The sequence below is a fragment of the Prionailurus viverrinus genome, chromosome C2 (genome assembly GCF_022837055.1).
Source record: "Prionailurus viverrinus isolate Anna chromosome C2, UM_Priviv_1.0, whole genome shotgun sequence".
Lineage (NCBI taxonomy): Eukaryota > Metazoa > Chordata > Mammalia > Carnivora > Felidae > Prionailurus > Prionailurus viverrinus.
In genome coordinates this window covers 134,294,248-134,308,083 of record NC_062569.1, presented here as the reverse complement: position 1 = coordinate 134,308,083, position 13,836 = coordinate 134,294,248, and the positions used below count along the sequence as shown (strand labels likewise).

Genomic DNA, 13,836 nt, shown 5'->3' with positions numbered 1-13,836 from the left:
AGCAGAAGGTGAGAGAGACTTCTCGTTTATAAAATTTGGTCACTATGATTAAATTAAGTTAAACATTCTGACTTTTAAAAATTATTTATTTAATAGAGATGAAGTGTGAAGGAAGAGAAAAATAGAAGATTCTATCTCCTGAAATTATGCAGGGAAAAATTATCTATCTGTTCCTCCCCAAACCCAACTAGCTACCTTTCCCATTTATTTGATATAAAAATCTAGTAAAAATGCAAAATAAAAACCTGGACCTGCATCTAAGCAAACGTACTGTATTGTCTTTCCTCTCAACAAATAGTTCCTATGGTGTTGATAGTGATGGTGTTGGCAGTATGGGAATGGGAACCATACAAAACCACACCTGTAAACAGAGACTCTGGACTTCATTCCTATCCCTGAGAGTAATAGGCTGTGTAACTCTGGGCAAAGTTACCTACATTAGTCCAGGCCTCAATCTCCTTGTTGCTAAAATAACAATGTTGGCCAACATTAGGTGCATGAAGAGTAATCTCTCTTTTCTGGAGCTTCTGTTTAAATAAACATGGAATAAAGCCTGGAAGTTGTATGCCAGTTAGGCTTTTTTTTTTTAATTTATTTATTTAAATTAAACTTTGTTAACATACAGTGTAGTATTGGCTTCAGGAATAGAGCCCAGTAATTCATCACTTACATATAACACCCAGTGCTCATCCCAACAAGTGCCCTTCTTAACACCCATCACCCATTTAGCCCATCCCCCCACCCAAGATCCCTCCATTTCTTTTCTGTATTTAAGTCTTTTATGGTTTGCCTCCCTCTCTGTTTTTATCTTATTTTTCCTTCCCTTCCCCTATGTTAATCTGATTTGTTTCTTAAATTCCACATGTGAGTGAAATCATATGATACTTATCTTGCTCTGACTGACTTATTTCACTTAGCATAATATACTCTAGTTCCATCCACGTTGTTGCAAATGACAAGATTTCATTCTTTTTGATTGCCGAGTAATATTCCATTGTGTATATATATTACATCTTTTTTATCCATTCATCAGTCAATGGGCATTTGGGCTCTTTCCATACTTTGGCTATTGTCTACAGTGCTGAGATAAACATTGGGGTGCATGTGCCCCTTTGAATCAGCACTCCTGTGTCCTTTGGATAAATACCTAGTAGTGCAGTTCCTGGGTCATAGGGTAATTCTATTTTTTATTTTTTGAGAACCCCCCACACTGTTTTCCAGAGTGGCTGCACCAGTTTGCATCCCACCAACAGTGCAAAAGTGTTCTCTTTTCTCCACATTCTCACCAACATCTCTTGTTTATTGAGTTGTTGATTTTAGCCATTCTGACAGGTATGAGGTCATATCTCGTTGTTGTTTTGATTTGTATTTCTCTGATGCTCAGTGATGTTGAGCATCTTTTCATGTGTCTGTTAGCCACCTGGATGTCTTCTTTGGAAAAGTGTCTAATCATGTCTTCTGCCCATTTCTTCACTGGATTATTTGTTTTATGGGTGTTGAGTTTGATAAGTTCTTTAAAAAAATTTTTTTTTCAACGTTTATTTATTTTTGGGACAGAGAGAGACAGAGCATGAACGGGGGAGGGGCAGAGAGAGAGGGAGACACAGAATCGGAAACAGGCTCCAGGCTCTGAGCCATCAGCCCAGAGCCTGACGCGGGGCTCGAACTCACGGACCGCGAGATCGTGACCTGGCTGAAGTCGGACGCTTAACCGACTGCGCCACCCAGGCGCCCCTTGATAAGTTCTTAATAGATTTTGGATACTAACCCTTTATCTGATGTCATTTGCAAATATCTTCTTCCATCCCTCCGGTTGCCCTTGAGTTTGCAGATTGTTTTCTTCACCATGCAGAAGCTTTTTAAGTTGATGAGGTCTCAATAGGTCATTTTTGCTTTATTTCCCTTGCCTCCGGGGATGTGTCTAGTAAGAAGATGCTGTGGTTGAACTCAAAGAGGTTGCTGTCTATTTTCTCCTCTAGGATTTTGATGGTTTCCTGTTTCATATTTAGGTCTTTCATCCATTTCGAATTTTTTTTGTGTATGGTGTAAGAAAGTGGTCCAGTTTCATTCTTCTGCATGTTGCCTTCCAGTTTTCCCAACACCATTTGCTGAATTGTTTTCCATCGGATACTCTTTCCTGGTTTGTAGAGGATTAGTTGGACACACATTTGTGGGTCCATTTCTGGGTTCTTTATTATGTTCCATTAACTTCTGTGTCTGTTTTTGTGCCAGTACCATACTGTCTGGATGATTACCGCTTCGTAGTACAGGCTAAAGTCTGGGATTGTGATGCCTCAGCACTTTGGTTTTCTTTTTCAATATTACTTTGACTTTGGGGTCTTTTGTGGTTCCATAAAAATTTTAGGATTATTTGTTCTAGCTCTGTGAAGAATGCTGGTGTTATTTTGATAGCGATGGCACTGAATGCATCAATTGCTTTGGGTAATATTGACATTTTAACAATATTTGTTCTTTCAATCCATGAGCATGGAATGTTTTCCATTTCTTTGTGCCTTTTAAAATCTCTTTCAGGGGCGCCTGGGTGGCACAGTCGGTTAAGCGTCCGACTTCAGCCAGGTCACGATCTCGCGGTCTGCGAGTTCGAGCCCCGCGTCAGGCTCTGGGCTGATGGCTCAGAGCCTGGAGCCTGTTTCCGATTCTGTGTCTCCCTCTCTCTCTGCCCCTCCCCCATTCATGCTCTGTCCCTGTCTGTCCCAAAAATAAATAAACATTGAAAAAGAAAATTTAAAATCTCTTTCATAAGCTTTCTGTATTTTTCAGAGTACAGATCTTTTACCTATTTGGTTAGGTTTATTTCTAGGTATTTTATGGGTTTTGTGGCAATTTCAAATGGGATAGATTCCTTGTTTTCTCTTTCTGCTGATTCATTATTGTTGTATAGAAATTAAACCCATTTCTGTACAATGATTTTATGTCCTGGATTTTCTGAATTCACATATCAGTTCTAGAAGTTTTTTGGTGGCGTCTTTCTTATTTTCCACTTAGAGTATCATGTCACCCGCAAAAAGTGAAAGTTTGCCTTCTTCTTAGCCAATTTGTATAACATTTATTTATTTTTGTTGTCTAATTGATGAAGCTAGGCCTTCCACTACTTTGTTGAACAACAGTGGTGAGAGTGGATATCCCTGTTTCTAACCTTAGGGGGAAAGTTCTCAGCTTTTCCCCATTGAGGATGATATTAACCTGTGGGCCTTTCAAAAATGATCTTTATGATGTTGACGTATGTTCCTTCTAACCCTACTTTCTTGAGGGTTTCTATTAAGAAAAGATGTTGTATTTTGTCACATGTTTTTTTCTGGATCAATTGAAAGGATCATATGGTTCTTATCCTTTCTTTTATTAATGTGGTGTATCTCATTGATTCATTTGCAAATATTGAACCAGCCCTGCAGCCCAGGAATAAATTCCACTTGATCACGGTGAATAATTCTTTGGCCAGTTAGGATTTTTAGAACTCCAATTAACAACACATGACCAGAAGCCCCTGGGTGGCTCAGTTGGTTTAGCATCCTGCTCTTGATTTTGGCTCAGGTCATCCCAGAGTTGTGATCCAGTCCCATGTCTGGCTCCACCCAAAATGTGAAGCCTGCTTAAGATTTTCTCTCTCTCTCTCTCTCTTTCTCTCCTTCTGCCCCTCCCCTGTTCATGCTGTTGCTGTCTCTCCAAACACACCACACACACACACACACACACACACACACACACACACACGACAAAAAGTGCCATAAACAGCAAAGGCTGTTATCATCTGACATCACAAGAAAACTGGAGATTTCAGCAGAGGTTAAGTCAATGGTACAGTGACAATGACATAAGCTGGAATTTGGGTGCTTTTCTTCTTTTACTATGCCATCTTTAGCTTATCAACCATAGCTTGTCTCAAGGTCCCAAGATGGTAGTGGCAGTTCTGACAATCACATGTAAATATAATAATGTTGAACAAAGAAGAGTAGTAGTCTACTGTGAGCTTTTTTCCAGGTAGATATGGACAAATTTTCCAGAAGTTTCTCACCAGTGTCGCCTCAGATTCCATCTCACCAGTGTCCCCTCAGATTCCATTTCATTCATATGGCCTTGGATAAAACTGCCATTCACATGAAGAATGGTTGGAGAAGACATTACGTTTCCTGAGAAAATGGAGAGTTATTCTCAAATAAAATTAAGGATCAGAATTAATGAAGGTGGAAGAGTAGATAAAAAGACAATGTGTGACAAAATGTACCTGTTTCAAAGACTGCAAGTGGTTCCATGTAGGGGTAAATTTGGGGAACTCTGAACTAAACAGTCACTGAGGAATCTTCTCACTTACAAGATTTGGTTACTATGATTTATGCGAAGTTAAACATTTTGACTTCTAAAAGTAACTTATTTAATAGAGGTAAAGTGTGAAATTATTACATCAGAGTAAGCCACTTCATTTCCAAAATGAGAAACCAGCTACAAAGACAACAATCCCTCTGCTAAACTGTGAAACCTGAATAGTGGCACAGATATTAAGAAAGAATATTGTACCTGGAGGACATGCTGATCTACTATGATATTCAAGGAATGTTCTGATTCAATATATAGTCCTGGAGGGAAAAACATTGCAAGCTCTACCAAGACAATGGTATGGACAGATAAAGAACATTTTTAGAGTTGAGGAAGTCCTTGAAGAATCTTATTAACTTATAGATACCACAGGGTATGAGTGTAACTGCCCAAATTTCAGAACCAGCAAACATACAATGGAAAATTTGATTCTCCCTAGGCTTCCTCTTTAGGGTCCAAGTATACTCTGAGTACCCTCAGCTTTCTGAGGGGCACATGACGGAGATCAAGACTAGAGTTTGGTTCCCAAGTGGTTTTACCCCAGAAGAATACCATGAGCCAAGCAGAAGTGTAGGCAGGAGAGCAAAAGTCTCTCAAGTATCCCTGTTGGGTCAAAAATTTATTCATTTTTTTATTGTTTAAACTGTAAACAAATTACCAATTAATCAAACTTTTTAAATGGATGTTTCAGAGCAGGGGGTAAATAAAAGGGAATATAATTTGGGCCATATAATTGGATTCTAATGTTATGGTCAGAAATAATGTAGGCAAAATAATCCCAACTCCTGACTATGAGACGGACTGCGTTTCCCCAATAATCCCACATGTATGAATCTTCTTTCTATCCCTAGAAATCAGGGAATATTTTGATATTTTTATATTAAGAATAGAGAAGAAAAAGTAGACATGATTCATTGCTCTAAGCTTGCTATCAGGCCTTTATAAAGTACATAGAAAACTCTGAAATTAGTGAAACTATCTTAGATTTCTCCCAACTTAGAAATCGTCTGTGAAAAATTACAGATCCACACTTTTCTTTCCTTTGCACAGTAAATTAAGAGTAAATATCATGATACCATGTGATTGTGTTTAATATGACACAGGTAACCTAGGGAAGAGCCTGGCCTGAGGATTATGGTGCTGATGTAGAACTCAGAAAACTTTAATTCTGGATATGTCTGTGTTCTTGAACAAACACTTAGTTTTCCAATCCCCTTTTCTTCCACCTGTAAATTAAGGTAATATTTGACATAACCTACCAAGGTTTACTACACAAGTGTAATAAGGTGATAACTGTAGAGAATTTCAAAGACCCCTTACATGAATTAAATACGAATCATTTGATGAAGGCTGACTTTTTCCTCTTATATCATCTTTTGCTTTACAGAAATGGCAGCATTATAGTTATATTTGACCTTTTCTTTGCCCAGTGGGTGTCAGATGAAAATGTAAAAGAAGAACTGATTCAAGGCATTGAAGCAAATAAATCCAGCCAACTGGTCACTTTCCATATTGATTTAAACAGCATTGATATCACAGGTATCTGTGAACATTATTTGATTTCTTTGAATCATTAAGCTATGAAATTAAAATTCTAGCTATATACCAGGGAAGCAGTGGGATCGTCCTTGACTTTAGGAACATGTCTTATTGCCTGAGGTAACACATTTACATGAGAAATGTGAAATATGGAGAAATCATATTTGAAGAAAAATACCAGTGAGGAAAAGTTTCTAAAATATCAAAAAGCTTCTGAAAATATTGGCATACATAAATGTTTGTGGGTCACATCACATTCTTGGCATTTGTCAAGTACACCCTAACTTTCCAGGAACCCTCTGATAGTAAGAAACACTCATTACTTTCGGATAGAGTCATAGATGTTATTAAATTACGAAGTCACAGGTCAAGCCCACTCTAATTAAGAACTTACAAGGAGAGGAAAAAACATAGAGAGCTCAATGAGTTTGATTCATCCCAGTTATTTATTAATAAAAAATAAAGCTTCATTTTTAAAATAAGTAATTTTAATTTTTTTAGTGTTTGTTTATTTTTGAAATAGAGAGAGCACAAGTGGGGGAGGGGCAGAGAGAGAGGGAGACACAGATTCCCAAGCAGGCTCCAGGCTCTGAGCTGTCAGCACAGAGCCCAATGCAGAGCTTGAACCCATGACCCGCGAGATCATGACCTAAGCTGAGGTCTGACACTTAACTGATTGAGCCATCCAGGTGCCCCTAAAATAAGTAATTTTAAAATAAAAATAAATCAAAGGGGAAGAGATATAAGGCATTAAAAATACTAGTAGGACAGTAATGTCTATCAGCACCTAGGTTATTCTAAATTTTCCATTCTAGTTATCCTCCATCTAATTCAGTTCAACAAACATTTACATATATCTTCATTTTGTTTGAAAATAATACTACTAATTTACCAGATCTATCCAGGTCCACCATCCCTTACCTGTAAACCTTGGAGTCAGGTAAGTTCCAGAATTTGGAAATTTTGGGACTTCAGAAAGTTAACCAGTATATAAATACCCACATCAAGTGGAATAAAGACAAAATTTAAATAGCCTAACACCAGCTGAAGCAGTTTTGCTATAGAATGAGATCAGTCAGTACAGGTTTGTCTCTAAATCAAATATATAAAAACATGCAGAAGTTTTTTGTCTTGTTTTTGATTTTGTAATACTAGATATGAAAGTTGCTTCTCCTTACAGTATTGGCTCATCAAGCATAGTTTTCTCATTCATTGAGTCTCCTCCTGTATCCTGCTGTTTAGGGAGAAGACAACTAATGTTCTTAAGAGCTTCCTCTACTGATGGCTTGGTTCCCTCTGGTGCAAAAGCTGGAGCAGGGACGTTGTGGATCTTTGTCTGATTCAGTTGAGCTAAAAACTACTACTATGAGTTAGAATAGGTGATTTATCTACGACACATTTAATCTTTACATTAATCTTATTATATCGTGTCTTTACTAACCCTCACTTTACAGACGAGAAGACAAAAACGATAATTTTGATAAATAACCTTAAATTACATAGGTATTTAGAGTTAGATGGAAGATTCTGACCCAGCTGATCTGACCCCAATGTCTGTGCTCTTAACCATTATGCTAGTTTGTTTACAATGTTTTTTTAATGTTTATTTATTTATATTATGATAGAGAGAGAGCATGAGCAGAGGAGGGGCAGAGAGAGAGAGGGAGAGAGAGAGAATCCCAAGCAGGCTTCACGCTCAGCTAGGATCCCAAATCGGGGCTCTATCTCACAACCGTGAGATCATGACCTGACCCAAAATCAAGAATTGGATGCTCAACTGACTGAGCCTCCTGGGCAGCCCTGTTTACGATGGTTTTATCTTTGAACAGCATTGACTGATACTTTCTCAATAGTCACTTTCTTCTAGAAAGTTGGGTTCTTACTATCTTTAGTTGAATATGCATCAGTTTCTGAAAGTCTCTTCTGGCAAATGTTTTAACAGATATACTGAAACTTATTTTCATGACTCCCTACAGTTGGGCTATTTATGGGTGGTTTTTAAAAATATTTATTTATTCAATAAAAGTATATCTTTGAGTTATCTGAAATAAATATCATAGATGCAATAAACTATATCATCAACTCAAGAATATGCTCCACACATATAAGTTACATTTAATTTGTTGAACTCTGTTAGCACATATCTATGAACATGATAGCAAGGTTAATTTTAGATATTTACGTTTAATGAGTTTAATATTTACTTGTATCATGTGAATTTTTTAATTTATTACATTTAAAATTGGTTGAAATTTTTATAAATATCTGGAATTTTTATATAGTTTACAGCCAAATCAAATCATAAAAAATTAAAATATTAAATTATTTATGAAAAAATCTTATAAATCTTGTTTTGTTGTCTTCATCAATCTACCAAAAATTGTTTATGGAGCTGCTATAGATCTTGTAGGAATGAGACAATGTAAAAATGAAGAAATACTGGAATAAATAACCTAGTCAGTAGAAAAGAATATACCTCATAACATACTTATCTTAAATACAGTTTTAAATAAAAACAAATTGACCAGATGGGAGTTTTTCATAAGGAATGCTTTGGTTTCCTTTATACTGTACATAGTTGTCATTATGTTTTTAAAACTATTAAATATTTTAAAAAGTGAATAAAACAGCTAGTTTTTATCTTTTGTGTGAAAAGTACTTTTTATTTAAATAAGACTTGGTTCTCAGTAGATATTATTATATGCAAGATTATTTTGACATCTTCCATATATTTCAGTGAAAAACTACTGATTCTAATTTTGACATGTTCTGGTGTGCAATGTTATATTAGCTGTCTTAAATATAAGTTATCCTATATAACTATGATGAATAGGTATCTTTTTTTAAATATGAAATTTATTGTCAAATTGATTTCCATACAACAGCCAGTGCTCATCCCAACAGGTGCCCTCCTCAATGCCCATCACCCACTTTCCCCTCCCTCCCACCCCCCATCAACCCTCAGTTTATTCTCAGTTTTTAAGAGTCTCTTATGGTTTCGCTCCCTCCCTTTCTTTTTTTTCCCTTGCCCTCCCCCATGGTCATTGGTTAAGTTTCTCAGGATCCACATAAGAGTGAAAACATATGGTATCTGTCTTTCTCTGTATAACTTATTTCACTTAGCTTAACACTCTCCACTTCCATCCACGTTGCTACAAAAGGCCATATTTCATTCTTTCTCATTGCCAAGTAGTATTCCATTGTGTATAAGATGCTCAACGTCACTCCTCATCAGGGAAATACAAATCAAAACCACACTGAGATATGACCTCATGTCAGTCAGAGTGGCTAAAATGAACAAATCAGGAGACCATAGATGCTGGAGAAGATGTGGAGAAACAGGAACCCTCTTGCACTGTTGGTGGGAATGCAAACTGGTGCAGCCACTCTGGAAAACAGTGTGGATGTTTCTCAAAAAATTAAAAATAGATCTAGATATCTTTCTTAAATGAGTAAAACAAAGCAAACTTTTTGCATAGGTAAATTTTATATGCAGCACATACAGATTCTGGAAATTCATCAAATGTATCACAATCAAATAATAATAGAAACATCCAGCATAAGATAGGATAAAATGGGAACTCTATAGGATCAGCTGTCCTTTGAACAATATTCAAACTGCATTCACTGTTTTGTAAAATATTTCTATTATAATCCCAAACTTCAAATCAACTTTGCTTTATTCCAGCATCTTTGGAGAATTTCTCTACAGTAATTCCTGCCACAACTTCAGGTAAGTACTAATGGCATTTTTTTAAATGTAACTTGGGGGTGTCTAGGTGGCTCCGTTGGTTAAGCATTGGATTTCAGCTCAGGTCATGATCTCAAAGTCTGTGAGTTTGAGCCCCACATTGAGCTCCATGCTGACAGAACAGAGCCTGCTTGGAATTCTCTCTTTCTTTGCCCTTCTCATGCTCTTTCTCTCAAAAATAAATAAATAAACAAACAAAGAAAATTATATACACATACACACACACACACACACACACATATACACACACACACATATATATACACACATGTATGCATATATTGGTGGTCATCAAGCTCCATGACATTAGAAAAGGTTATTTTTAATAGCCCTTTCTAAGACGTTTATTCTTCATATTAAGAAGTGTACATTTGGTTAAGAACAATATAGTTCATAATATTGCAGAGTTCATAATACCTAGCTACACATACCAAGGGTATGCATCTTTAATTTCAATGTTCCTTTCATATTTTAAACTCTATTTACATATGGTGTATGTATGAGTGTATGTATGTGTGTGTGAGAGTGTGTGTGTATGTATGTGTAGCATTCTAAAATGTGGCTCTAATCTTACAGGCTTGGAGATGAATCCCTAACATTTATAAGATCACTAGGAATAAAGAAAACAGCATTTAAAAGAGAAACAAATGATGACTTTCAGAATATATTGCATTCTTGAGAAAGGAAAATCCAAAGCTTAATGTTACATTTGCTCTGTTCCAGCATTTTCTTACTCCATCTTTCTAACTATAATTGATTGCTACTGCTCATAAAATTCAGAACTTCACTTTGTCTCACCAAGATCATACCACTATCAAAAGAGTTTGCTTTGAGAAATTGTTAATAATTCTAAAATTAACCTAGCTGATCTTATAATGTAAAATTATTATGTTGTAGAAAAATTATTTAAATCGAATTCAGGAGATTTAAACATCAGTCCTGGCTCTGCCAATTACCAGAACCACTGGACACAACTCTTTACCTCTCTGAAAATCTACTGCCCATAAATTGCAGATAATAAAATTGTTCTGAATATTTCAAAGTCATCCCAAATATCAAATTTATACATAAATGATTTTTAAAGTATAAATTGTTATAGAAACTATAAATATATTACTTTCAGTATTATCCATTATCATGACCATTTTTATAATATTTGAAAGATCTACATTTTTTAAAAGTGTCTTCTTGGGCCAGGTAGTATATTTTACCAGCATTGCCTCATTTATTCCTCAGAATGATCCTTTAGAGAAGTAATATTTTTTTTCCACTTAAAAAGAAATAAATAATAAGCAATGTGCCCAGAGTCACATAGCTACTAAGTGTCAAACTGAGGAATTAAAAGCAATTCCTTTGGACCTCAAAGCCCATGGTCTAAGCATATCTCAAGCTTCTGCTTCACATAACATCAGATTAACCTAGAAAATTTAAGTCTAATATCATTAAGATATTAATGAATTCTTGTGTTTGGTTATTGATCATTGAATAACATCTTCTCTACTTAGAAAATAAAAGATGACTTAAAATCTAAATACCTCTGCTGTACAATTCTAAAAACCAATGAAAACATAAAAGACTTATTCTTGGATCCAGATACAAATGACATTTTCTTAAGTTAATAGATAATCGTAATTCACAGTAACTTTAAAAACTCTCAGGTTTAATATTAAACACAGAGAATACACAATAAATTCTTAATAATCAGCTTAAAAAGGTAATAATTACCTTAACACCATTTCTTTTTATAGGCAGGCTAACAACCGGCCGTCCTCTGGCAACTCCAGGTCAGTTTAAGTAATTTTATTTATACCTTTTTAAAAAGTTTTTACTGGGGTGCCTGGGTGGCGCAGTCGGTTGAGCGTCCGACTTCAGCCAGGTCACCATCTCGCGGTCCGTGAGTTCGAGCCCCCTGTCAGGCTCTGGGCTGATGGCTCAGAGCCTGGAGCCTGTTTCCGATTCTGTGTCTCCCTCTCTCTCTGCCCCTCCCCCGTTCGTGCTCTGTCTCTCTCTGTCCCAAAAATAAATAAACATTAAAAAAAAAAATAAAAAGTTTTTACTTGTTTTATTTTAGGCTCTTGAGAATTCTCTGCTAACACAGCAACTAATGTTACTCTTATTTTATGAATAATAAAATTGTGGCATAAAAGTGTGCAGCTTTAGCCTAAGATTTCACCAAAAGTGAGCAATAATTTAAGGCTTATGCTTGGATTATCTGACCTCACGCTAGTCCTCCATTAGAACTCTGGTTATTATCTGACACTAAGAATGCCACCAATAGGATCAAAATGCTTTCTAGAGGGATGTAGGTTTCATCAGATGTGAGGGATTTTTCTTCTTTGATTATTCTGTCTCCATACAAAGTAGAAATGCTAGCTCTCTCAACACAATCCAGGTTGCCAAACCAACACCAAAATAACTTTAGGTTAATTCATTCAACACATTTTCAGTAAGTGGCTACCTTGTGCTAACTCTGAATATGTACCTTTGATGTGCCCATTTATCTGCATTCCTGGTAATTGTCTACTGTGTCTATTTGTCATCTAAAGTGCCTTCTCAGGTCCCAACTTAATCTTCATGTTGAATGGCCTGGGTGTGTCCCTTACCTTTCAGATAAACTCCAAAAAGGAAATATTGTACATATCTTCAGCTCCTAAGGTAATACTGTCATTTTTATGTCATTAGAATTCATATCAAATGTTATATACATGCAAAGAAAGAATATCTGTAAAACTATAAATGCCCTTTTGAGTAAGACTTAATAATTCTTGAGTAAACTTGTTGACATGATGTTTGAAAAGCAAAGCAATACATGAATCATTAATCAAAATCCTTTATGAGCCAATCCATCACACCTCAAAATCCACAGAGATTGTTTACAGTAGGAAAAGGCTGCCTGGAGTTGTATTTAGGTGTGAACCCATAGAGCAATACAGCTTACTAAAATATAAAGTTGTTCTTTATCACACAATCTCTTTTCCACTGTGGAAGACTATTTACAGCATTTAAAACAACCTTACAATACACTTTCAAACAAATGCTTTTAGGATTGATAATGGTTAATTCCTTTAGCCTAAAAATAAGCTGAAAAAGTAAATTTAGTATATTTTGAGAAATATCTTTCTTTGTATTTTTTTAAAAAAAAAATTTTTAACATTTACTCATTTTTGAGAGAGAGAGAGCATGAGCAGGTGAGTGGCAAAGAGAGAAAAAAGGGAGACATAAAACTCAAAGCAGTCTCCAGGCTCCTAGCTGTCAGCACAGAGCCCAACGAGGGGCCCGAACCCACAAACTGCAAGATCATGACCTGAGCCAAAGTTGGACACCCAACCGACTGAGCCACCCAGGCACCCCTGAGAAATATCTTTCTAAAACTTTGAAAGTCAGCAACAAATAACCAAATTTGTGCCAGTTTTCTATTTGCCTATTGGTTTACTGAGTGATTCCTATAAACCATAGTATGAGGACATCTTAGGTGTTTTAAAATGCCTTAAAAGAAATGTGTGGAAAAAAATCCATGTTAGAGCAAGAAAGCCTTGGACTTAATGTAAGTGTTTCTCGCCTCCTATCCTGAGGACAAACTTGTCAAAAATACAAGAAGAGGTTGAACTCTGTAGTCAGTTTTCTCCATCCAGAGGAGATGGTGAACGGGGGACACAAATATCATGGGAGTGATACTTCCCTCATACCCTTCTTTCCTGGGAAGTGAAGCAAAAATCTCCTTTCCCACATGTAAGCTACAGGGATGGGATCAATATACATTTAGTCCTATCTTTCACACTTTAGGCATTGGATATTTAAAATGAAGACCAAAAAAAAAAAAAAAAAAAAAACAGCATACAATCATTGAAAAGGCATAGCCAAGTCCATCATTAACTAATTGCACCAATCACTATATGTGGTGTTCAACAAGCTACCTAGTCTTTATTTTTTTAATTTTAGACTAACATACATATCTGAGAGAACAATCATGAGAATTAAAAGAGAGATAACACCGATAACACTGCACTGTCTCAATTCATGACTGATGCAAAGTTAGATTCCTTCTCCCTTTCCCTTTCTGAGTTAAACAGGAAAAAAAAAAGAGTTGCAATACTTTTTTTAGAAATATTTCAAAAACTAAACTAAGGTTAAAACAAGATCATTGTACCTGGTAATGTTCATTTAATCCGATGTTTTATTTGACTAAAAGAACTCCATTTCCAAAGCTTTCTTAT

General features: G+C 36.0%; 1 protein-coding gene across 1 annotated transcript in view; it reads left to right on the top strand.

Annotated features, from left to right (window-relative positions):
* The window catches only part of TMPRSS15 (transmembrane serine protease 15), a 121,964-nt gene that overhangs the window by 8,838 nt on the left and 99,290 nt on the right, over nucleotides 1-13,836 (top strand). The window contains exons 4-5 of the mRNA XM_047873966.1: nucleotides 5,720-5,871; nucleotides 11,371-11,406. Of these exons, the coding sequence (XP_047729922.1) occupies nucleotides 5,720-5,871; nucleotides 11,371-11,406 (188 nt within the window). The remainder of the gene's footprint in view (nucleotides 1-5,719; nucleotides 5,872-11,370; nucleotides 11,407-13,836) is intronic.